The sequence below is a fragment of the Somniosus microcephalus genome, chromosome 8 (genome assembly GCF_052327205.1).
Source record: "Somniosus microcephalus isolate GS21.2 chromosome 8, FLI_Smic_1.0, whole genome shotgun sequence".
Classification (NCBI taxonomy): Eukaryota; Metazoa; Chordata; class Chondrichthyes; order Squaliformes; family Somniosidae; genus Somniosus; species Somniosus microcephalus.
Genome location: NC_140994.1, coordinates 170943186 through 170970301, shown reverse-complemented (window position 1 = coordinate 170970301; position 27116 = coordinate 170943186). Strand labels below are relative to the sequence as shown.

The following is a 27116-nucleotide window of genomic DNA, read 5'->3' as shown; positions in this document are numbered from 1 at the left end:
ATTTACCCCGTTATAACGGTGAGGGCTGTTAGCCTCACCAATATTCCTATTGCAAAACCCGGCCCATAATATTGGTAATTTTAAAAAGTCCGATAAAGGTGAGATTGTTTGGTTTCTGTTTGAATGTTTTCTCAGAATATTGCTGGCCGCTGGACAACTCACCTGTACTTTCTCATATGGTACATCATCATATGTTCTGGAATCGTACAGATAAAGTGCTGGATTACTTGAGGAGGTAGCCCACCTAGGTAATGAAACAAAATAAATTAATCCACTAAACATGTCATATTCTACTCTGAGAAACAAAAGTACACCAATTAGCTTTAGCATCTGCAGGCTAAGGAGGGGGAAGTTTCCGCTTCTAATTACTATCTAGCGACCCCTACTGAAAGTGTATGTCAATGTTGTGTGAGCAAAGAATTGTATTGGTTTAAAATTGCCACCATATTCAGATGGCATTCACAGTTCAAACCTACACATGAAGAATGCCCAGAGAGCTGCTGGAAAGGAGGGATAAAAAAGGGTAGAAATATTAATCAAACATTGGGCAGATTCCTTCCTGACATTGCTGAATGTATTTGCTATTTTAATCCTGAACTCTAGTTGCAGATGGAGTAAGGTGTGATTTGTTCCTGTATCAGAGCATATGATAACAAACTACTAGCAACAAAAAAAGACCAGTCTGAGGCTTCTTGTTCATTTTATACATCATGGATAGAGTTCTCACCAGAAGGAATGTCTGACTGCATCCACTATGTTTGCAATTGCCTCCACATCCACATAGTCATAGTGCAGAGCCTCTGGCTTCGTGGTAGAGCCTGTCTCAGCAAGCAGAAGTCCCAGCCACCTACCCATTTCCTCAGAGGAGCTTGTCTGTAACAGCCACAAGAGATGAGAACTGTGAATGATACTGTAGTATCAGTTTAAAATAGCCATAACACAAAACAAATTCCTCAACAAAAGAAGCCATTTGAAAACATTTCTCAACAAAATGTTTTTGATTCATATTTTTAAAAATGACTTGTACCTCTATATTGATGGTGTGCTGCACTGATATGTTTATATTGCCTCTGAGATTAATTGAATTAATTGAATAAAATTAAGAATGTCTTTTGAATTTTTTGTCACATAAATATTGAGGATTTGACACACAACCTATAATATAATTTTATATTTTACTGCAACTTTTTATAACATGTCTTGTTTTATATACAATACATAGTCAAAGGAGCAAACATCAATATGGCTGCCAATGTGTTGTAATATGTGCTCAAAAATGCCCTTTGGATGATCTGGCCAGAGACATTATTAAGATCCACATACTACTTTGTGATTTACTCTTTTTTCTTTCACCAATTTTCTGCATTCTTCCTTTCCTGAAGACATTGACTGCTCATTGTGATACTTCACCCAAGTGGTCATTGTTCATGCATGTATCTTGATAGTGAGTATCAGGAGGCTATTCAATCACATAAGAGCCATCATAGTCAAAAATCAGGCTCTTTGTTAAACACCAGTCTCTTTGTTAGTTTGCATTCTCTCGTGTTTTCCTTTTTTTGTTACGTATTCAGGAAAGAAAAGCGAAGATTGAAAGTTGACCTCATAGAGGTCTTTAAAATTATGAAGGGGTTCAATAGGGTTGATGTAGAAAAGATGTTTCCACTTGTAGGGGAGTCCAAAACTAGGGGTCATAAATATATGATAGTCACTAATAAATCCAATAAGGAATGCAGGAGAAACTTCTTTACCCAGAGAGTAGTGAGAATGTGGAACTCGTTACCACCTGGAGTGGTTCATCGAATACCATAGATACATTTAAGTGGAAGCTAGATAAGTACATGAGGGAGAAAGGAGTAGAAGGATATGTTGATAGGGTGAGATGAAGTAAGGTGGAAGGAGGCTCATGTAGAGCATAAACACATGGCATAGACCTATTGGGCTGAATGGCCCATTTCTGTGCTGTAAAATTCTAAGTAGTTATAATTCTATGTAGCCTGAATCCTTCCTAGAAACATAGAAACATAGGAGCAGGAGTAGGCCATTCGGCCCTTCGAGCTTGCTCCGCCATTCAATGAGATCATGGCTGATCATCCAAATTCAGTACCCTGTCCCTGCCTTCTCCCCATATCCCTTGATCCCTTTAGCCTTAAGAAATATATCCAACTCTTTCTTGAATATATTTAATGAACTGGCCTCCACCGCCCTCTGTGGCAGAGAATTCCACAGGTTCACCACTCTCTGGGTGAAGAAATTCCTCCTCATTTCAGTCCTAAATGGCTTACCCCTTATCCTTAGACTATGACCCCTGGTTCTGGACTCCCCGGCCATCAGAAACAACCTTCCTGCATCTAGTATAATTGCAAAATACTGCGGATGCTGGAAATCTGAAATAACAACAGAAAATGCTGGAAATACTCAGCAGGCCAGGCAGCATCCGTGGAGAGAGAAACAGAGTTAACGTTTCAGGTCTGGGCCCCTTCATCAGAACTGGAAAAAGCTGGAGATGCAACAGATATTAAGCAGGTGCAGAGACAGGGGGGGGGGGGTTAGGAGGGGAGGAAGAAATAGAAAGAACATCCTGTACTTTTGTAAGAGGCAGGAAAGATAAAATGTTGCAAATGGGAATGGCAAAAATCATACTGCAGCACAGAATTTTATAGGTTTCGATGAGATCCCCTCTCAATCTTCTAAACTCCAGTGAGTATAAGCCCAATCGACACAATCTCTCCTCATACGTCATTCCTGCCATCCCAGGTATCAGCCTGGTGAATCTTCGCTGCACTCCTTCCATGGCAAGAACGTCCTTCCTCAGGTAAGGTGACCAAAACTGCACACAATACTCAAAGTGCGGTCTCACCAAGGCCCTGTACAACTGTAGCAAGACATCCTTGTTCTTGTACTTGAACCCTCTTGCTACGAAGGCCAACATACCATTTGCCTTCTTAACCGCCTGCTGCACCTGCATGCTTACCTTCAGCGACTGGTGCACAAGAACACCCAGGTCTCTTTGCACTTCCCCTTCTCCCAATCTATTGCCATTCAAATAATAATCTGCCTTCCTGTTTTTGCCACCAAAGTGGATAACCTCACATTTATCCACATTATAGTGCATTTGCCATGTTTCTGCCCAATCACCCAACCTGTCCAAATCGTACTGGAGTTTCACGACATCCTCCTCACAGCTTACCCTCCCACCCAGCTTTGTGTCGTCTACAAATTTGGAGATATTACATCCAATTCCCTCGTCCAGATCATTAATATATATTGTGAAAAGCAGGGGTCCTAGGACCGATCCTTGCGGTACCCCACTAGTCACTGCCTGCCACTCGGAAAACGACCTGTTTATTCCAACTCTTTGCTTTCTGTCCGCCAACCAGTTCTCTATCCAAGTCAATACCTTGCTCCCAATCCCATGTGCCTTAATTTTGCACGCTAATCTCTTATGTGGGACCTTATCGAAAGCCTTCTGAAAGTCCAAATACACCACATCCACTGGTTCTCCCTTATCTATTTTACCAGTTACATCCTCAAAAAATTCCAGTAGATTAGTCAAGCATGATTTACCTTTTGGAAATCCATGTTGATTTTGTCCGATCCTGTCACTGCTTTCCAAGTGCTCTGCTATTATATCTTTTATAATAGATTCTTGCATTTTCCCCACTACCGATGTCAGGCTTACCAGTCTATAATTCCCCACTTTTTCTCTACCACCTTTTTTGAATAGTGGGGTAACATTAGCTACCCTCCAATCCATGGGTACTGTACATCCATACAATCCAAGTCTATCGAGTTCTGGAAGATGACCAGCAATGCATCTACTATTTCTAGGGCCACTTCCTTAAGTACCCTGGGATGTAGATTATCAGGCCCTGGGGATTTATCAGCCTTCAGTCCCATCAATTTTCCTAACACCATTTCCCTACAAATACTGATTTCTTTCAGTTCCACCCTTTCATCAGACCCTATGTTCCCCGGCATCTCTGGGAGGTTATTTGTGTCCTCCTTTGTGAAGACAGAACCAAGGTATGAATTTAGTTGGTCTGCCATGTCTTTGTTTGCCATTATAAATTCCCCTGATTCTGACTGCAAGGGACCTATGCTTGACTTCACCAATCTTTTTCTCTTCACATATCTATAAAAGCTTTTACAGTCAGTTTTTATGTTCCCTGATAGCTTACTCTCATATTCTATTTTCCCTTTCTTAATTAATCCCTTTGTCCTCCTTTGTTGAATCCTAAACTGCTCCCAATCCTCAGGATTATTGCTTTTTCTGGCCAATTTATATGTCCTCTCCTTGGATCTTATGCTATCCCTAATTTTCCTTGTTAGCCACGGTTGAGTCACCTTTTTTGTTTTATTTTTATGCCAAACTGGGATGAACAAATTCTGTAGCTCATCCATTCGGTCTTTGAATGTTTGCCATTGCCTATCCACCATCAACCCTTTGAGTGCCATTCCCCAATCAATCCTATTCAACTCGTTCCTCAGACCATCGTAGTTTCCTTTATTTAAATTGAGGACCCTAGTCTCTGAGACAACTACTTCATTCTCCACCTTAATGAAGAATTCGATCATATTATGACCGCTCCGTCCCAAGGGGCCTCGTACAACAAGATTGCTAATGAATCCTTTCTCGTTACATAATACCCAGTCTAAGATGGCCTGATCTCTGGTTGGTTCCTCGACATATTGGTCCAGGAAACCATCCCGTAAACACTCCAGGAATTCCTCCTCCACAGTATTGTTACTAATTTGGTTGGCCCAATCTATATGTCGATTAAAGTCACCCATGATGACTACAGTGCCCTTATTGCACGCTTCTTTAATTTCCCTTTTAATGCCATCCCCAACCTCCACCTTACTGTTGGGAGGTCTATATACCACTCCCACTAATGTTTTTTTCCCCTTAGTATTTCTCAATTCTACCCATACAGATTCCACATCATCAGAGCTGATATCCTTCATTACAATTGTATTAATCCTTTCTTTAACCAGTAATGCTACCCCACCTCCCTTTCCTTTTTGCCTATCTTTCCTGAATATCGAATACCCCTGGATGTTGAGTTCCCAGTCTTGGCCATCCTTGAGCCACATTTCCGTAATCCCAACCAAATCATATTAGTTTACCTCTATTTGCGCAGCCAATTTGTCCACCTTATTACAAATGCTCCTCGCATTAAGACACAAAGCCTTCAGGCTTGTTTTTTTAACGCTCTTAGACCTATTAGAATTATTATTTACTGTGGCCACGTTTGATTTAAACCGTTGATTTCTCTGACTGCCACTTTTGTTTTTCTCCCTCCTATGTTTTGCTTTTATCCCTGTTTCCCTTTCCTCTGTCTGCCTGCTCAGGTTCCCAACCCCCTGCCATTTTACTTTAAACCCCCCCGAACAGCGCTAGCAAACCTCCCTGCAAGGATATTTGTCCCATTCTGGTTCAGGTGCAACCCGTCCGACTTGTACAAGTCCCACCTTCCCCAGAAGCAGGCCCAGTGATCCAGGAAACTAAAGCCCTCCCTCCTGCACCAACTCTTTAGCCATACATTCATCTGCTCTATCCTCCTATTCCTATACTCACTAGCTCGTGGCACCGGGAGTAATCCAGAGATTATAACCTTTGAGGTCCTGCTATTTAATCTGCTACCTAGCTCCCTAAATTCTTGCTGCAGGACCTCATCCCTCTTCCTACCCATGTCATTGGTCCCAATGTGAACCACGACCTCTGACTGTTCACCCTCCCCCTTCAGAATGCCCTGCAGCCATTCAGTGACATCCTTGACCCTGGCACCAGGGAGGCAACAAACCATCCTGGAGTCATGTCTACGGCCACAGAAACGCCTATCTGTTCCCCTTACGATAGAATCCCCTACCACTATTGCTCTCCCACTCTTTTTCCTACCTTCCTGAGCAGCAGAAGCACCCCTGGTGCCAGGAAGTTGGCTGCTGCTGCCTTCCTCTGGCAAGTCATCCCCCTCAACATTATCCAAATCAGTATATCTGTTTGAGAGGGGGATGGCCACAGGGGTCCCCTGCACTACCTGCCTGCCTCTACTGCTCTGCCTGATGGTCACCCATTTCCCTTCTGCCTGTGTGACCAACTCACTAAACGTGTTATCCACAACCCTCTCAGCATCGCGAATGCTCCAAAACTCATCCATCCGCAGCTCCAGCGCCGCAATGCGGTCTACTAGTAGCTGCAGCTGGATACATTTCTGGCACACATGGTCATCAGGGACACAGCCAGCATCCCTGATTTCCCACATAGAGCACGAGGAGCATAACACGGGGCTGGGCTGTCCGGACATGACTTACCCTTTAATTAATTTAAATTAAATCAATACCACCAATTTAATGATATATACTCAAGGGCGCTTGCCTGCCAGCAGTCCCCGCTACACCACAGAGACCCTAGAAACTATAAACCACAGAATTTAAGTTTTGTGAAGAAGGAGAAAGAGTAAATACTTACCAACCAATCACTTACCCGCTTTCTGGTGACGTCACACTTGGATTACTTTTTACCTCTCTCCTTCCCTCTGACTTCGGAGACTGGAGACTGGCACGCCTTACCTGGGTCTCTGAAGCCTTTTTAAGTGTCCCGCTCACGCCTCCCGCCAACACCCGCGGTCTGAGGCCTTACCTGGGTCTCTGAAGCCTTTTTAAGTGTCCCGCTCACGCCTCCCGCCAACACCCGCGGTCTGAGGCCTTACCTGGGTCTCTGAAGCCTTTTTAAGCTTCCCGCTTGCACCTCCCGCCAACATCCGCGGTCTGAGGCCTTACCTGGGTCTCTGAAGCCTTTTTAAACTTCCCGCTCGCGCCTCCTGCCGACACCCACGGTCCTCACCTGGACACACTTCCAGTAAGGACAGCAATCAGGAGCAGGAACTCCTCTGTAATTAATTGGTGTTGAAGTCAACTGTAGCACTCTTATCAGTGCCCTGGCTGAGCTCAACTAATGTAGCAGAGATGATGCTCAAACCTGGGACCTTCCTGGTCTGTGCAGGTCATCTGTTCACTGCATAACAGCTGAGCCCATAGCAGGTGTCTACAGAATGATTCACCATGCAATGTAGTGGAATCAAAGGTGTTCAAGAAGCTCAAAATACAGTTAGATTCTAGCCTGGGTGAGCTAAAATACTTGGGAATGAGCATGAGAGGTCAAATTCCTTTTTTTTCATCTTTAGCTTAGTTTATTCTTTAACCAAAACAAGCTGTTGGCTGATTCATAATTATATACCAAACTGTAATTCATTATAAATGACTGTACCTCTAGCACATAAACGTCATGTCCATTTCGGAGGATCCGGAAAGCAAAGGGATGTTTTGATCCAAATCCTGGTACCACCTCACACCCCTGCAGCACAATGGAATTCACATGTGTCCTTAGATCGGTCCTGTCCTTGTGGAAGTACAATGTATTGCCTTTCAGTCGACACCAAAGCTCTCTCCAGCAGTTGTTAACCATCACATTGAGGTAACCTGGAAAGGAGTTAAGGGCATAAGGCATGACAGACACTGCTGTGGACATTTTACATATAAGTTTGAGCAAGAGCATGGAGAGACAGAGGTCCATTCATTCTTTGACGTCAAGTCCACTTTTTGGCTTCATGCTGCAGACAGGCCCACCACACACCATGGGCCAGATTTTCAGTGTGCCGTGAGGCGGGCTTTCAGGCGTGCGGGGGGCAAAAATCCCGAATTCGGGGGTCCCGACACCATCCCGCCCAAAACCCGCCTCCACGTAAGTTTCAAGGGAGGCAGGTACCCGCCCCGCACTGGGACCCGCCGACCCGAGGCGGGAAGGGATTAGTGCCAATTAACTGCCTGTTAACAGATAGTTAACAGGCAGTTTTTAGCCTAATCCCTATTTTGAGGGGTGTCGTGTGGGATTCTTGACAGCTCCAAACCACGCCAGGTTCGAGCAGGCGGGCCGTCGGGTTGAAGGACTTGGAGGGGTCGAGATGTCGGTGTTCAGGTGAGTGATGGGTGCATGAGTGCAAAGGTAAGTGTGATTGGTGAGTCTAAAGTGTGTAAAGAAGTTTTACTTACTTGTACTTACCTTAACAGCCTTTCTTTCTTTAGGTGTCGGGAGTCCATCACTCAGCCGGCACTGAAAGCTGAATGGCTGCAATCTGTCAAAAGTGACAGCCTTCAGCTTTCAGTGTCGGTGAGAGTTCTAACTAAGTCTGCATAGGACAGGTTAGAAGTCAGACTGTCAGTGTTTGACAGTTTCAAACAGCTGTGAAACACTGACATTTCATCTATCAAAAACTCTTGACAGATGAAATTTCAGCCTGTGACGTCACCTGTTGCTGGGTGGCCCTTAATTGGCCTGGGCTCAACAAGGTCAATCAAGGGAAAATCGCGTGGATTGGCCGGACGTCGATGGAGGTGGGACTAAAACCTGAAAGTTGTAGTCCCGCCTCCTTCCCGAATGCTTAATGAAAATCCAGCCCTATATCTCATAACCTTAATCCCGTCGATCACCATTTTGCTCTAGATATTGGCTATATTTCTAGATTCAAGTTATAGCTATACACACTCTTGCAGCAGAAAATTGACTAGTTCTCTCTGAAAGAATCTCAATATTCACTCTAATAGATGATAGCACAAGCGAACAACTCAAAGTGACAAGATTCTCCTGAATTTTATTTGTGGGTACGCTTTCCTGGTATCTTCAGGTCATGGACCAATTATAACTAACAGGGACGATGATCTATGCTCAAACTTATGCTGGTGTTGCACTGAAGCAATCATGAGGAAATGGCAAAGAATGGCCTGGTGATGGTGTTCTTCCATGTATCCCTCCCTCCTTCTCCAAAGGAAAATGCCTGTCCTGCACTTCCCTATAGTGATATAGCTGAGGTTGGGTAACCACAAGTAGAAACCTGCTTCTCACCACTCTGTGAAACTGCATTTCATGCTTCCATCAGGCTATGCTACCAAGATGAGGGATATTGTTGCTGGCAAAGCACGAGTAGATGCAAAGAAAAGCTCCCTCCACTCTGCCCCAAAATTTGCCTCAGCCCTAACCTCAGATGATGATCAGTAGCAGGGAGTATTTCTCACACCAGCCACCTTGTGGCTTCTATCAGGAAGCTTGCCAAATACTAGTGCCCCATAGGAACTGCATTGAGACCACCCAAACTCATTTTTAGGTGCAACCCTTGCAACCATTAGTCTGGCCTGGATTCAAATCAAAATCCTAGAGGTGAAAGGCTAGGGTCTAATCCCCTGTACTGCCCAGTTCCATTTCAGGCCATTTTTGACTTAAAAGATTTGTGAGGTACAAATGGAACTGTTGTAATGACAAGTACAAATGGATAAGATCCTATCGCTTAAAATCAAATGGAAATCCTACACTTGGGATCCAGAGTACAGGTACAGGTTAAACACCCGAGCACTTCTGTTTGTGGTTTTACCTGGTTCCTCTTATAAGCTTTTCAGGAAAAGAAAAGCCAGGAAGGAAAATCACAAAGAGCAGTTAATGAAATCTGATCTATTTTGCTGAGCTAATAACAGCACTCCCAATGCACATTCCAGACAATGGGAATTAGTATTTTCTTTTCACTTTATGGTCCTATCTCATAACTTTAGAATTATTTTTAGTCATACAATGAGGCACTGTAACTATTCTGCTGCAGGATTTACACCTGAATTGATTTTTAAGACTGGGAAATTATTTCCTAATTTAATACAACTAAAAAGCTCATCAAATTGTAGGTAACATAAAGTGTGTTTATCCCTTCATCTTCAATCCTCAGTATTTTGTTCCAGTGGCTCAGTTGGTAGCACTCTTGTTTCTGAGTCAGAGGTTGTGGGTTCAAGTCCCACTTCCACTCCAGAGACTTGAACACAAAAATCTAGGCTGACACCCCAGTGCAGTACTGAGGGACTGCTGCACTGTTCGAGGTGCTGTCTTTTGGATGAAATGTCTGCGCTCTTCGGTGGATGTAAAAGATCCCATGGCACTATTTCAAGGAAGAGCAGGGAAGTTATCCCCGGTGTCCTAGCCAATATTTATCCCTCAATTAACATCACTAAAACAGATTACCTGGTCATCCCTGGTGGGAGTTTGCTGTGCACAAATTGGCAGCCACGTTTCCTATGTTACAAAAGTCACTACACTTCAAGTACTTTATTGGCTGTAAAGCGCTTTGGGACAGTCTGAATTTGTGAAAGGCGCTATATAAGGTAAGTCTTTTCTGCAGCATCTGATCCTTTGTATCTTGTTTGTATTCTTCTCTGCCACACTTAATAGCTCCTTGTTGATACCAAAGAAAGGTTTTGTTCTTTTTTTTTGATTCATTGCCTCTGGCTAAAGTTTGAGTACCAGTTTCTGGTTGGGATGGTAGTAAAGCTGCCTCAACTGGCCTCTGTCGAAGAGAAAAGTCAGCAAATGTGCCTGCTCCTGATCTATTCACTGGCCCGTCCTGGAAATTGTGCACGTGTGGATGTTGAGTGAGGACAGGATTAAGTCAGTTGTAAGTCTTCCCACAGTCAGAGGGGTGGTATACAATCATTGTCTAGGCTCACACATAAAGAATGGACACTTGCAGGAAATACTGGTGAGTAGGTAGCATCCATGGAACTGATATTATAAGCCAGAAGAGAACAAAATGGTGGGTGTGGCGGGGGGGGGGGGGGGGCGGGAGGGTGGGGCAGTGTGGGGGGAGAGAATTTTTTTTGAGATACTGCCAAAATAATCTACACCAGTGATTATTTTGGCAGTATCTGAGGTGCTATAACATCTGACTGTAATTAATTCTACTGCTCCATATTAAACCTGCCGCTGTTATTCTGTTGAAAAGAGAGCTTGCATGTAGGTAAAGTTTAAAAAGGGTCACTTGTTAATCGGCTTTGTATATACAATTATGTTGTTATGCCAGCTTTACTCAAGAAACTCTAATCCCCAAAGCCCAGTTATATTCACTATGCCTACTTACATGTCAAATCAATCCTGACACCCTGTAAACCTCTCTCTACAGCATGACTAGAACATTAGCTGTCTTAATTATTCCCAGAATCCATGTAACTTTTATACAGATCGAGGAAGCAAAGGAGAAACATACAAACTAGCCATATGGTGCAGGTGTCCTTGATAAGTGTCTGGCTGGTGGGAATTCATGAAACCCACCAGACATATGGCAAGCAGACTGAAACTCTGACCTTTCCTGGAACTCAAAACTGGAACTATACTGGACTATGATTGAATGTTTGTTGATTTGTGACTGGGACATGATTCTACCCTGGATGGGTGGTAATGGATATAACAGCAATTGTATCAGTGGAATTGTCGCCATTGCCAGAAAGACAAATGCTCCTCTTAGGGTTGGTAGGAAATAAATGTAAATCTGCTAATGTTTCCAGACTGCAGCATGATCATTGCTCCCTCCATTCCATAATGGGAGCCTGATCATTCTGTCGTTACCTCTTTGCGTCTGGAATTGTTTCTCTAAATCCCTGGCCTAGAAATTCAGTATCGCCACGTTTGGGGCGCTGCAGCCGGGCGTTCGCTAAATTTAGCGCCCGGCGCAACTTAGCGCCACCTTCGCCGAAATTGAGTTGCATCGCCCCAAGAGGTTGCTGCTGCGCTAAAGCAGGCAATGCACGACTATCATAAGGCACTAAGCCGGCGAGCTGAGGCGCTAACACCGAGGGCGGGCGCAGCGCAGGTTAGGCGAGTTGCTGATTGAAGGCAGACACGCTGGCGCCGGTCAGCTCTTAAAGGGGGGAGGGTGGACTTGTTTGGCTGCCATGCCCTGCACACTGCAGCCCTGAAGCAAGGCCTGACCATTGCTGGATCATCATTTCTACGCCCAGGACCATGCAGAAGGCTAGGGAGTGAGCGGAGTGCTTCAGCGAGGGTGCCCTGAGGCTACTGGTTGGCGCAGTAGAGCGCAGGCAACCTGCCCTCTTCCCTGACAGTGGGAGGTGGCCGCTTCCCAGCGAATACCGAAAAGCCTGGAGGGAGGTGGCAAACAGGGTGACCACCAACAGCATGGTAGCCAGGACTGCACTTCAATGCAGGAAAAAGTTCAACGACCTCACTCGGGTTGTCAGGGTGAGTACCCTTTCCACTATCCTGTTCATCCCTGCATGTGCACCTCAGTTTCTGGCCAAAGGGACCTGAAAGCCCCAATGCCCAGCCCTCATCCAAGAGCTATGAGACTCTCATGAAAACCACTTGCACATTCAGCACTTTACACACTGTCAGGGCTATTCCACCATGGGAGGCACTGCAGGCAAGATGAGGGCTTGACACTGTCAGGGCTATTCCACCATAGGAGGCAGTGCAGGCAAGCTGAGGGCTTGACACTGTCAGTGCTATTCCACCATGGGAGGCAGAGCAGCCAAGATCAGGGTTTCACACTGTACTTAGAGCCCGTCCTTTCTCTTGCAGGGCAAGCTGGCCCACAATCGCAGGCAGCAGCGACGGACCGGGGGAGGCCGTCATAAGAACATAAGAACATAAGAAATAGGAGCAGGAGTAGGCCAATCGGCCCCTCGGGCCTGCTCCGCCATTCAATAAGATCATGGCTGATCTGATCCTAACCGCCAATCTACTATCACAGAACCATCTCCTGAATCTAACAGAATTAGACACACGAAATAGGAGCAGGATCAGGCTACACGGCCCCTGGGCCCGCTCCGCTACCCACAGGGCCATGTCCGATCCGAACCTAGACTCATGTCCAAATTCCTGCCCGCTCCCCTTAACCCTTAATTCCCGTTACTTCTAGGAAACTGTCCATTTCTGTTTTAAATTTATGTAATGATGTAGCTTCTACAGCTTTTTGGGGCAGCATATTCCATGGACCTACCACCCTCTGAGTGAAGTAGTTCCTCCTCATCTCAGTTTTGAAAGAGCAGCCCCTTATTCTAAGACTATGCCCCCTAGTTCTAGTTTCACCCATCGTCGGGAACATCCTCCCTACATCCACCCGATCCAACCCCTTCACAATCTTATATGTTTCAATAAGATCGCCTCTCATTCTTCTGAACTCCAATGAGTAGAGTCCCAATCTACTCAACCTCTCCTCATATGTCCATCCCCTCATCCCCGGGATTAACCGAGTGAACCTTCTTTGTACTGACTCGAGAGCAAGTATGTCCTTAAGTATGGACACCAAAACTGTACGCAGTATTCCAGGTGCGGTCTCACCAATACCTTGTACAACTGCAGCAATAGCTCCCTGTTTTTATATTCCATCCCCCTAGCAATGAAAGCCAACATTCCATTGGCCTTCTTAATCACTTGCTGCACCTGCATACTAACCTTTTGAGTTTCGTGCACCAGGACCCCCAGATCCCTTTGTACTTCAGTACTTTCCAGTTTCTTGCCATTAAGATAATAACTTGCTCTATGATTTTTCCTGCCAAAGTGCATAACCTCACACTTTCCAGTATTGTATTCCATCTGCCAAATCTCTGCCCACTTACTTAGCCTGTCTATGTCCCCTTGCAGGTTTTTTATGTCCTCCTCACTCACTACTTTCCCTCCCATCTTAGTATCATCTGCAAACTTTGATATGTTACACTCGGTCCCCTCCTCCAAATCGTTAATATAGATTGTAAAGAGTTGGGGACCCAGCACGGACCCCTGCGGAACACCACTTGTTACTGATTGCCAGTCTGAGAATGAAACATTTATCCCAACTCTCTGCCTTCTGTTAGATAGCCAATCCTCTATCCATGCCAGAATATTACCCCCAATCCCGTGATTTTTTATCTTAAGCAATAATCTTTTGTGTGGCACCTTGTCAAATGCCTTTTGGAAGTCTAAATACACTACGTCCACTGGTTCCCCTTTATCCACCCTATATGTTACTTCCTCAAAGAACTCCAGCAAATTTGTCAAACATGACTTCCCCTTCATAAAACCATGCTGACTTTGTCCTATTAAATTATGATTATCCAAATGTCCTGTTACTGTCTTCTTAATAATGGACTCCAAAATTTTACCTACCACAGATGTTAGGCTAACCGGTCTATAGTTTCCAGCCTTCTGTCTACTGCCCTTTTTAAATAAGGGTGTTACATTAGCAGTTTTCCAGTCTGCCGGGACCTTTGCTGAGTCCAGGGAGTTTTGGAAAATTATTACCAATGCATCCACAATCCCTACCGCCACTTCCCTCAAGACCCTAGGATGTAAGCCATCAGATCCAGGTGATTTATTCGCCTTGAGTCCCATTATTTTACCGAGTACCACTTCCTTAGTGATTTTGATCGTGTTTAGCTCCTCCCCCCTTTAGCCCCCTGTTTGTCCAGTGTTGGGATATTCTTAGTGTCTTCTACTGTAAAGACTGATATAAAATATTCATTCAGTGTTTTTGCCATCTCCATATTTCCCACCATTAATTTCCCGGCCTCATCCTCTAAGGGACCAACATTTACTTTAGCCACCGTTTTTCTTTTTATATAACTAATAAAAACTCTTACTATCTGTTTTTATATTTTTTGCTAATTTACTTTCAAAACCTATCTTCCCTTTCTTAATCAATCTTTTTGTTATTTTTTGCTGTCTTTTAAAGTTTTCCCAATCCTCTATCCTCCCACTAGATTTGGCTACCTTATATGCCCTTGTTTTTATTCGAATACTATCCTTTATTTCTTTACTTAGCCACGGATGGCTGTCTTTTCTTTTACACCCTTTTCTTCTCAGTGGGATATATATTTTTTGGAAGTTGTAAAATAACTCCTTAAATGTACACCACTGATCATGTATCGTCTTACCCTTTAATCTATTTTCCCAATCCACTCTACTCAATTCCGCTCTCATACCTTCATAGTCTCCTTTATTCAAGCTTAGCATGCTTGTTTGAGATCAAAGAGCTCAGCGACCTGGAGCAGCGTGTGGAGTGCATTATGGCAGACCGGCTGATTGGCCCCGTCGCCAGTGGAGATGCCGACCCTGTTCTGGACAGCAATGGTAAGGTCATCACCTTTTTGACCTCTCTCTTTCCACTTGTGCCTCATACCAGCATCCTTTGCCACTATCGAACCAATGCAGTGCATAGCAGCACTCATGCCTCCCTCGCTGCCGCCCTGTCCTCACTCTAAAGCAACTCTTGTGCCTCCCTGCTTTCAGATGCTGATTTGCCAGGTGAGGAGGCGGGCCCTCAAGCTGCCACTGTCAGTGATTCTGAATTTGAGGAGGAGGAAGAGGAAGCCGGCCCATCAGTGCCACCCTCAGCCGAGGCAGCCCATGGCCATGATGGGGACACGTCTTCCCTGGAGGGGAGCAGCGGGGAAGGGTCTGAGGACAGTGAAGCTCCGGGGTCCAGCGGGCTGCAGCAACGCGGGAGGGGTGGGGAAGCTCGGCGGCCTTCTCCCTGGAGGGTGAGTGCAGCCTCCAGTCCTGCTATGGTGAGCGCAGAGGAGGTGCGGCTCCTTGTGGAAATGGGCGCCCAGGCTGAGCGCAGGCACACTGAGCTCATGGCTGCAGTGGCAAGGATGCCTGACTCCATAGAGTCACTGGCAAGGAGTGGTCAGGAATTCGGGGCAGCACAGGCCAGGAGTCTGCAAGAATTCAGTGCAGCACAGGCAAGGAGTCTGCAGGACTTCGCGGCAGCACAGGCGGCTTCCAGCCAAGTGCTCAGTCGTGCCGTGCATTCACTGGCTGGTGTGATGCAGACACAGATCAGGGCCACACGGGCACTAACTGCTGTCACCATTGCTGGATCGGCCAGGCATCGTCGGTGCCCTCGCCGCACCGCAGCAGCCCAGCAGTCTGTGCTTCAGCAGGTTGCTGCGCATGCTGCAGTGCTGGCCTGTGCGAGTGCCAATGTATCAGCCGACCAGGGAGTGCCTGTGCTCTGTCAGGTTGGCAGCATTCCTGCAGCCAACACTGTCACTCCTCCACTGCAGCTGCCACCACCCGTAGGACAGACTGCTGCCGCCCAAGCAGAGTTGGAGCAGTCAGCAGCCGAGCCCTCCAGGCCCAGAGCTGGTCCAGGCCGTCCCCCAAAGGCATCTGGCATCTGGCATCTGACCATCTGACCCTCAGCAGCCTTCCTGCAGCCACTGGGGTCCCATTGAGGAGGAGCTGCAGGGCGGGAAGGGGCCATTCGTGGAAGCGAGGCGGATCACCCTCACAGGGAAAAAAGTTGAAGGTGTGGCCAAATGTTGTGCTTATATATGAAGGCCAAGAATTTTTTTTTATATATGAAGGCCGAGACTGTTGTGTTTGTTTTTTATATGAAGGTCGAGGATCATGGTCATTTTTGTTTAACTGTTTTTTTCATTTTCTGAAGGCTGTGAGAGCCAGTTATGTCTCTGACTGTTTTTTGGGGGGTTTATCTGAATTAGTTTGTCATGCGGGAAGGGCACAGAGTTTGCACAGTAAAAATTTTTCTTTAATCACATTGTCCATGTTTGCACTTTGAACTATTTTTGCCTTGACCGGCTGAGGGCTTGCGGAGCAGCTCCATTCAGGTTCTTTCATTGGCACAAGCCATTCCCTGAGAGGGGGCCTAGAACCGAGTTGCAATAAGCCGTTGACGGATGGCCCTTGCACTTTGTGCCTCCCTCCCGTCTTGGTGCTCCTCCTCCTCCTCTGGTGGTCCTCCAATGTCTGCTGGCAGTGGCTGAGTCCTGAGGATAGCCAGGTTGTGCAGCATGCAGCACACTGCAACGAAATGGGAGAGTCGCTCAGGCGAGTACTGTAGGGCTCCTCCAGAACGGTCCAGACAGCGGAACCGTTGCTTGAGCACGCCGATTGTGTGCTCAATGATGTTCCTGGTAGCTTGATGGCTGTCATTGTATCGCTCTTCAGCAGGGGTGCTGGGCACACGGAGCGGGGTCATCAGCCAGGTGCACAAAGGATAGCCTTTGTCCCTCAGAAGCCATCCTCGTGGGTGAGCCTGGGCTTCGAAAATGTCTGCCACAGAAGTCTGGCGCAGGATGAAGGCATCGTGGCTGCTGCCTGGAAAGCGGGCATTGACAGCTAGTATGAGCTGCCTGTGGTCACACACCAACTGGACATTGAGCGAATGGTAGCCCTTCCGGTTGCGGTAATCCTCAGCATTCTGTAGAGGTGCCCACAAAGCCACATGCGTGCAGTCAATGGTACCCTGGACCATGGGGAAGCCCGCTATTCCTCCAAATCCCATTGCACGCTCTTGCTGCTTGTCCAGGGTCATGGGGAAGGAGATGTACTGACATCTCCTTCTGAAAAGGGCATTGGTCACCTAACGGATGCAGCAATGTACCGCGAACTGGGAAATGTTGGCAATGTCCCCAGTAGCGGATTGGAAGGAGCCGGTGGCATAGAAGTTGAGAGCCACCGTCACCTTCAGTGCCACCGACAGAGACGTCCTGCTCCTCAGCTGTGGGTGCAGATCTCTGCGAAGCAGGTGGCAGATCTCAGTGACTACCTCCCTTCTGAATCACAGCCTCTGAACACACTGCTCCTCAGACACGTTCAGATATGAGAACTGCTGGCGGTATAGCCTGGGTGAGTAAGGTCTCCTGTGCCGACGCTTGTTGGCCCTTCTCCATCTGACCATGACTGGCACTCTCTCACGGTGTCTCTGAGCCCTTTGAATGCAATGCAGTAAGCCAACGTTTCCACCCATTGCAGCCCCCATTATATGTGGCGACTCAAGGCTATGGCACTGAAAGTTAAATCCAAGTGCAAAGCTCTGGCCTGAAGCCAGAAGTACCTGTGCGAGCGCTGAGTCAAAGCAGAAAGCTCTCTCCCTTTGTCTCTCTCCAAATATCCATCTCTCACACAGAAGGATTGCCACAAAATGGCTGCCACTTATAATGCAGGAGGAGTCCCCTTTAAATAGCGTCCCCCGCACCCCGTAGCGACTGGGAACCGTTCCCCTCTACCAGTCGCTGGGGGCGCCAGGCGCACAGAAGGGCAGCGCCACTGAAGTTCCGGTTCGGGGCGCACCAAGGGCGTTGCACCATGAAATGACATCAGGATCTGCGCGCGCAGCTGAACGGGCGCTGCGGTTTTGCGCCGCCGCTAAATCTTGAGTGAAGTTCGCGAGAGGCGCAGATCGCGCTGCGCCCGGGCACTTGCCGCTTAGCGCCCCACTTCTCCTCCTCCTAAGGCGCTAGCGGCTGGCGCTAACAACTGAATTTCTAGGCCTCTATCTTTGATCATGCCTTCTGGCTTCTTGCCCTTTACCTCAAATGTTTTCCCTTCTCTTTGGTATTCACCTCACCACGTTGTGAAGTGCTCTAACACAATTTTTTTTCTGTGGGGCATGCCCTATAATGTCAAGTTATTATTGGCATATGTTCAGCCGAATTTACAGACTACACCATCTATGTTCTTTGCCAGTTGCTGGGCGAATACCAAAAGCAATAGGTGGTATGTCTTCCTAGCCACATAAAATATTGCACTTGTTGGAGATCCCTTGATGGCTTAGTCAGTAAATGCACTGACTGGTGTGGCGTTGAGTCATACGGACCAGAAAGCACCTAGGTTATGCGCTCAGTAAGCTGATCTTGGCCAGGAGAGCAGCAAGGGCAATACAATTGGCTGCACCACCCCAGTCCAGAGAGGGAATTCTCAATCTTGATTGCTGTTCAGTTGTATGGATCTCTGGTGAGGACAGAACCAGACTCAGTTGTGATGATCCCACAAAGTTCATACATAAACAATGACCACTTGGGGCATTCTGATGGCATTTGTGGTACCATACGTTAGCAAGAATCAGCATCTTTAGAGAGAGAGTAGAGGAAATTTGGGGTCGAAATTACATTTTCCAATTGTATTTTTTTTTACGGTTATCAAGGTTAAGGATATTGGATCTGTAGAATGGAATATACTCCCAGGTTAAAAAATTGCATGGGTCAGAATAAAATAAAGATTATTCTACTTTGCTGCAACAGTGTACCTTAATCTAAACTTCTAACAGCACACACCCCTTCCTCAAAACTGCACAAATGTGACAGTTACTCTTTTCATGCCAGCCATCATTGCGGCCTTACAGAGCGAGATTTCAAATTTAGTGACAATTGGTACTGAATCATGGAGTGTTTGTGCTGTAGAACTGGATTTAGGCTCATGGCACCGATCGTACCTCCGAGGCGCGTTGCGTGTGTTTGGGGGGGTGAAGTTAGGAACGGGAAACCCGGAAGTACAGGTTTCTCAAATGATGTTTTTAATCGTGGGGCGAGGGGAGCATTTGGTGGTCGGGGGGAGCAGGTGGTAGTCGGGGGGAGCAGGTGGTGGTCGGGGGGAGCAGGTGGTGGTCGGGGGGAGCAGGTGGTGGTCGGGGGGAGCAGGTGGTGGTCGGGGGGAGCAGGTGGTGGTCGGGGGGAGCAGGTGGTGGTCGGGGGGAGCAGGTGGTGGTCGGGGGAGCAGGTGGTGGTCGGGGGGAGCAGGTGGTGGTCGGGGGGAGCAGGTGGTGGTTGGGGGGAGCAGGTGGTGGTCGGGGGAGCAGGTGGTGGTCGGGGGGAGCAGGTGGTGGTCGGGGGGAGCAGGTGGTGGTCGGGGGAGCAGGTGGTGGTCAGGGGAGCAGATGGTTGGATGAGGGGTCCCATCCAATGTTCCGTTTAAGCTGTGTGGCCGCGCAGTGCTCCGCAGCTCCTGTGCAGCCGGCTCACTCGCTTTTAAATAGGCAAAACTGCCTTGCGCGGTATTTTGAATGGGCCTTGAAGTACCTTAAAGGGGCTGCGCACCCCAAAAAATAATTAAAGGAAACATTTATCTCATCACAGGGGGAGTCCAATCGCGGGGGTGGGGAACAGACAGATCACGGGCCGGGAGGTGGGGTGCTGGTGGTAGCTTGTTGGGCCTGGAGGAAACACTCCTGCTCCTCCTGGCCCACAAGCAGTGCTGTAAAGGCACTAACCTCAAGGATTCAGCCCTTCTCATCTCCTTTCACCTGCCGGGTTTCCCGAGGCGAGGGAAACCTGGCCGACTGTGGTTAAAAATAGAATCACTGTTAAAAAGAAGGTACAGTGCCTCATTAAAATATTTAAATGACCAGTCCGCCTTCTGAGAGCGGCTTGGTTGCCTGCCCGTTGTCCTGGCTCCGTTAAAATTGGAAGTAGGCAGGTTGGGTTCCTGTTTCAGATTTTTGGCTTTTTAACCTCCCACCCGAAACAAACCTACCCATTTTTGGGTGTTAAAATTACCCCGTGATGTTTATAGGATTATGCTGTTCATTTCACCACCCTGTATCTATAAGTTCGTATTACAAGGCTGAATAATGCTGGAGTTGCTGCCCTTGCATGTGGCAAACTATCCATAATTTCTTGTGACTTTCATCACCACAGCTGGGCTTTGAAATAGGAATATTTGCCATTGTTGTTTATAATTTTATAAATAATGACTTGAAGGTTAGAATATTAGTCAAGATGTCTAAGTTTATGACTAACACCAAATTGGAAGCAGTGGCCAATGATACTGTCACACTTACAGGATTTTAAATAATTTTTTCTTCACGGAAAGGATTTGGGAATGAGTTATGTAAAGTCTGTGTTTTAACAGAAAGTGAATACACACAGGTTTTAAAAGCCACAGGCTGCAGACACTGACACAAAGGCTTTATTTATTACAAGGAAGTTCAGCGTAAGCTCGAGGAACAGCACCCCATCTTCCGATTAGGCACTTTACAGCCTGCCGGACTCAATATCGAGTTCAACAATTTCAGATCATAACCTCGGCCCCCATTACATTTTTACTTATATTTTTTATCCACACCTTTGTTTTGGCCCTCCCCCCCCTTTTTTTCTCTCCCACATGGCAGCTGTCTCCCATTCTACCAGCGCATTTCACACCTAATCTAGAGTCGTCTTTTGTCTCCACTAGTCCTATCACCATCTCGTCTCGTTTTGAATACCTCTTAATGTCTCTTCACTTCTCTTTTGTTCTCTCCCAGCCCCCAAACTGGCCTTTCAATTTGTTTCATTTCCTGTGCTTTTTCAGTCTTGACAAAGGGTTTCGACCTGAAACGTTGACTCTATTTCTCTCTCCACGGATGTTGCCTGGCCTGCTGAGTTTTTCCAGCATTTTCTGTTGTTATTTCGGATTTCCAGCATCTGCAGTATTTTGCTATCGTTATTTATTTTTAGGCTAGCCATTGAAGATGTGTATTCAATACATGAGCCAATTTGTGGAATGCTGCGGATCATAGTTTATTTCAAACTGAGACCATGAGAGTCAATTGATTTATCTCAGACTACTTAAGCCATGATGGTCCTTATTCATTATGAGAATAGCAGGAGATGTTTCTTGGGACCCACACCCCAAGAGAGCAAGAGAGTTACCCAGCTTTGTTCATTGTTTATCTACTGTTGAACCACTTGCTAGGAATAGAGAAAATATGTTAGCATTCAGTCAGGTTTTAAACAGAAAACTACAAGGTGAAGGCCTGGGCCTGGAGCTGGAAGTTGAGATCCAGGAAGTCATTTTTGCAATTAGAATTTCCCCAGAAAGAAAGGTAATGCCAAAAAAAAAGATTTGTTTTTTTTGCCTGAAGGGGCCAGAGAGGAATTTTCCAGATTTTTTTTTACCCTTATTGGGTGTGGTTTTTTTCAGGATTCTTACCTCTCCCTGGAGATTGCATGGCTGCAGGGATGGGTAGGAAGTATCTAGTCGCGATGCTCCAGGCATCATGAGTGTGGGGAAGTCTTGATGGACCAGCTGATTTTTTCATGTAAGTTTGTAAGTCAGGAATGAAAGGTGTATGGTTTACTATTCTCATTGTTCAAGGTGAGAAATGAAAATTGAGAGCAGTAAGTGAGGTTTATTTACCACTATTAATCTGTATGTTTATTAGCTGTCTGTAAAATAAAGCAGCTTAATGATTCGTATCTGGTCTCGTCTCGCTAAAGTGTTTTTCTGTCCACCTACTGAAAGACTGGGAACCCATGCAGAAGATAGGATATCCAGTTCACAGGAGTGTGCTATTGTTACCTCCCTCTCCAGGTTACACTATTGTATAATTAGATATTTGCCAGTATAGGTACACTCCTGAACATAAGACACTATGACCATTTACAGGAATGAGATATGGGGGTTTTAGCTGTTAAATGCTTTGGTTCAGTGTTCATAGGCAATGTTGAGATATTGACTTATGTCTAAGGAAGTGATGATGAAGTTACATCTGGCCTTGGCGAGGCCACATCTGGAGCACTGTGTTCAATTTTGGTTGCTATATAATAGGAAGATGCAGAATTACTGGAGGGAGTCCAGAGGACGGCTAAGAAGCTGATTCCCGAGAGCTCTGAACTGTGGTAAGATTGTTGAGTTTGGGACTTGACTCTCTGGAGAAAAGAATAAGGAAGGAATTGGTAGAGATCTTTATGATTTTCATGGGTATGGAGACTTTATCAGGAAAGTTCTCTGTCAAGCACAGGGTTTGAGGACTAGGGGCCAACATTTAAAGTTAAGGGTGTTAAAAGAAAATAGGAAATTTAGGCAACATTTTATTCTAAGAAGGTGATAAAATTGTGGAACAAATTACCAGAAAACCATGACCGGTTTTAAAAAAGGACTAGATACATTTCTGTTAGAAAAGGGGATACAGGGTGATTGGTTCCAGAATAATGGCAAGAAAATTGATGAGGTTTGGAAGGGTGGACTAGATCGATCAATACTCTTCACATGCCGAAAACATCACTATGTTATTACATCAGCAAATTCACAAGTTACCAACATTATAAACATATTAATGCAGAGATAGAGAAACAGTGTTCTAGAAAATCTCCAGTGGCCGCATCCAGGTGTAAGCGCAGGGAATACCCACTGGGAACCTCCGCTGCTCACCCCAGTGGACATTCCAGGGTCATGAAGCGGTTCCCTAAGGTGGATGTCCACCTTCTAGGGAAACCAAATACTGTGGCAGAAGTAGCCAGATCTGGGGGTTCCTCACCTCCCAGAGAGACAAATTTCAAGGCCCCTTCAGGCCACCTGGTAAAGGAATGATAATTATATAGAAAAAGAGAAAGATTCCTTTTCAATTTTCAGGGTCTACCCTGCGACTCCCCAGGTGAGCCCCACTTCTGCCATGGAGGCAGCTGGTATGCCTGTTTTCATCAGGTGTACCACTGCCAAGGGTATGTCAGATCTGTTTGAGGCCGAGGTCATGGGAACTCCTGATGTAGGAAGTCCTTCCTCCTTATGTCAATGGTCTTGTTTGGGGTGCACAGAAGTTCCATGCTCACAAGGTCATCTGGAAACTGGATAGCAAGGTTGGGCTAGAGTTGTGGCAGGAGTGCGCCATAAGGACTGCTGATTTTTGGTCGTATTATGTCAGTTACAAATAATGAATGTGTCAGAAATGTTTATCAGTCAAAGTAACAGAAGGCAGGATTAACACTAACCGCAGCATGGTATGTCCTCTTCAGTTGAAGAAGTCTGTTCTTCAGTAGCCTGCTTCTTCTTTGCCAAACTTATGATGCGCGTAATCTTCCTCCCTGCAGCCTTGCTAACTGTGCCTTTCAGTTCGGCCAAACCACTTCTCTTCCCTTTCACTATTTAATCATAAACAATAAAATGGATTAAGTTGTGTTGATGTGTATGCAAGACGTGAAGAGAATGTTGCACTCCTACTTGTGGAATGCTAAGGAGGATTGTTTGCAAGATGGGGAGTAATTATTTCATAGCTCATTTCCATCTCATCTTTCAGAAAATGACATATACTTAAAAAAGCAGAATGCAGACATCTTTTATGTCTGTAGCACAGTCTGGATTGTGTCAAACAAATGTTATTTCTTTCAAAGACAAATAATAATTTGTGTGTTTTATCTGGTTAATGTAATATTATGTTCCACATAAATAATGAACAGATTGAAATTTTCAATATGGTATTTAAAATATATCAGGCAGACAATAGGGAGGGATAAAGGAGATTAATGCGTATTGTGGTGTATAATTTAAATGGATAAGGAGGACATAGAATATTTTCGTCATTCCTAACAGGGACATGGAGTGATTTTTTTTGGAAGCCTCACATGACAGTTTGAATGCATCTTCCTGTTCAGAGTGCTATTTACTTTGTTATCCATAAAATGTGTATGTGTTGTGTGCAATACTCTGTATGAAACAGATGAATACCCTGTTTTAAGTAATAATTCAGACCTAGCAACTGAACAGTAAACTCTGTTATTAATAAATACCCATCTATTTATTTTTGCACTAATTTTCTTCCTCTTTTCTCTTCAACTGACTTTTACTCTGGGATTGTGCTATTGAACCATTTTTCTTGTATATACATTAAGGTAACAAACAGTTATCAGAATTGAGAGCCCTAGCCGCTTTTGTCCTTCATAGGCCAAGCTAGTGACACAATTGCTGCATTGTCTGAGGTCAGCTACCTCAACACATGCTGAGAGTTAAACCCAAGAACTTTCTGGTCTGTGTAGCTCAATACTTCATTGGGCAACTCCTTCACCCACTAGACTATTATGTCCGTGTGTAATTGAGACACGGACTGCAGGAGTTGGTTATAACAGGTCTTTACTGAGTGGAGACAAACGAGAACTAACGATGCAAAGTTACTACACAGGCTTATATACAGGGGTGGTCACTACTGGTACTGCAGTATACAGGGGCTGCAGAATATAGTTCCTTCTGCAAAGTACATACACTACAATTCCTCCCCTTTTAGCTAAACAGTACATAACATTCGATTAATAATTAAGTAACATATTTACAATTACAGTTGTCATATACATTAGCTGAAGTTAAGCAATTATAAGTTCAGTCTTTGAGGAGGCTTCCTGATTCTGTCTGGATAACGCCTCTTTGGGGTATCAGGTTCTTCTGGCAGAGCTGATTCGGAATCAATGTCATTGTTGGGTTCGTCTGCTTCCAATATTCCCAATTCTGAGGTAGGTGCAATTGGTACTTCGGTTTCATCACCAGGTGTATCGGATCGTGGTGTGGAATTGACGTTTTCCAGTGACTCTAGAATCTGGTCAGCATGGTGTCTTATCAATGCTCTCTCCAACGTCCACGGTATACATTAGAGGTCCTTGCCGTGTGCAGATCGTTCCTGGCTGCCATTTCTCTGTGCGGTAGTCCCGGGCCAAAACTGGTTGACCTACCTTAAAACTCCTGGTCGGCCTTTCATTCATATTCTGAAACTGCCTGTTCTCCACATCTCTTCTGATGTTTGGCTTAACCAAATCCAAGCGGCATCGTAGTCTTCGATTGAAGAACATCATGGCTGGAGTTTGGTTGGTAACCGCATGTGTCGCATTCCAGTAGGCAAACAAGAAGTTATCCACCTTGTGTTGTAGGGGTATGTCTTCATTACACATTGCCTTGATAGCCTTCTTGAATGTTTGGACAAACCTCTCGGCCAATCCATTAGTGGCTGGATGATATGGGGCGGATGTGTAATGCTTAACACCATTGTTCTTTAAGAACCTCCGGAACTCTTCAGACACAAACTGTGGTCCATTGTCGGAGCAAATCTGTTCAGGCAGCCCATTTCTGGCAAATATGGTTCGTAAGACTGTGATAGTTTTTTCTGTGGTGGTTGAGGACATTTTTATTACCTCTGGCCACTTTGAATGTGCATCCACCGCAATTAAAAACATCGAGTCCATAAATGGACCAGCAAAATCAATGTGCACCCTTTGCCATGGAGATGAGGGCCACTCCCATGGATGTAGAGGGGCTTGTGGTGGGGTGTTTTGGACTTTCTGGCATCCTGTACAGCTCTTGGTCATCTCTTCGATTTCTCTATCGATTCCCGGCCACCACACAAACGCTCTGGCTAAGTTCTTCATTTTTACCCCTCCCAGATGACCCTCATGAAGCTCATTGAGCACTCTATCCTTCAATTTGGGTGGAATTACTACTCTGGATCCACACGTCAAGGTTCCTCTGCACACTGACAGCTGTTCTCTTCTCGGCGAGAATGAAGGCAACGGTGGTTCGCCATGTGCTGGCCATCCCTTCACCGTTAAATCATAGACCCAGGAGAGTGTCGGGTCATTTCGTGTTTCCTTTTCTATGTTTGCATTCGTCACAGGTAGACATTCGACTATAACCGAGTGGAATATCTCCACTGGATCCACTGCAGGTGCTTCTTCCACCATCGGCAACGGTAGGTGCGACAATCCATCAGCATTCCCATGCTGTTTAGTTCCTTTGTACTCGATGTCATATTGGTGTGCCCCTAGGAAAAGGGACCACCTCTGTAGCCGTTGTGTTGTCATTATCGGGACGCCCTTCTGAGGGTTGAAAATGGAGACAAGAGGTTGATGATCAGTTAGTAGAGTAAATTTCTGACCGTGCAGGTAGTGATTGAACTTCTTCACCCCCCACACCAGGCTGAGGGCCTCTCTGTCAATCTGGGCGTAGTTACGCTCGGCTGAAGTTAACGAGTGTGATGCAAAAGCTATCGGCCTCTCTGAACCATCAAGGAATTTATGTGACAGTACCGCTCCAATGCCGTAGGGAGACGCATCACACGCCAGTCTTATCGGTAGTGATGGGTTGTAGTGAGCCAATACTTCTCTTGAAGTGATTAGGTCTTTACTCTTCTGAAAGGCCCGCTTACATTCATTGCTCCATTTCCATGCTACTCCAGTTTGTAGTAGGGCGTTCAGTGGGTGCAGAATTGTGGACAAGTTTGGCAAAAACTTATGGTAGTAATTCACCAATCCGAGGAATGACCTCAGTTGCGACACATTTTCAGGCGCTGGAGCCTTAACTACCGCTTCAATTTTGTCAGGGGACTTATGTAACTCCTCTTCAGCAATCACGTGGCCACAATATGATATCTGGTTCTTAAAAAACTCGCACTTGGGGCGATTGGCTCGTAGCCCATGTTCTCTTAGTCTAGTGAGCACCTGCTCTAGGTTGGCAAGGTGTTCACTGTCATCTTCACCTGTCACTAGGATGTCGTCCAAGTAACACTGAGTCCCCGGAATCCCTTGCAGGACTTGTTCCATCACTCTTTGCCATATCGCCGGAGCTGATGCTACTCCGAATACCAGTCGATTATACTGGTAAAGACCTTTGTGAGTGTTTATCGTGAGATACTTCCTAGAGGAGTCTTCAACCTCCATCTGCAAATATGCTTGTGCTAGGTCAATTTTTGTAAAACGCTTCCCTCCAGATAGTGAGGCGAAAATATCTTCTATCCTCGGGAGAGGATATTGTACTGTGTGAAGGACTGGGTTCACCG

General features: G+C 45.8%; 1 protein-coding gene across 1 annotated transcript in view; it reads right to left on the bottom strand.

The window, feature by feature from the left end:
• afap1l1a (actin filament associated protein 1-like 1a) overlaps nt 1-27116 on the bottom strand; it is a 161152-nt gene that overhangs the window by 60763 nt on the left and 73273 nt on the right. Inside the window, exons 11-14 of the mRNA XM_085996172.1 lie at nt 23296-23445; nt 7268-7479; nt 728-873; nt 163-244 (exon numbers count right to left, since the gene is read on the bottom strand). Coding sequence (XP_085852298.1) covers nt 163-244; nt 728-873; nt 7268-7479; nt 23296-23445 — 590 coding nt within the window. The remainder of the gene's footprint in view (nt 1-162; nt 245-727; nt 874-7267; nt 7480-23295; nt 23446-27116) is intronic.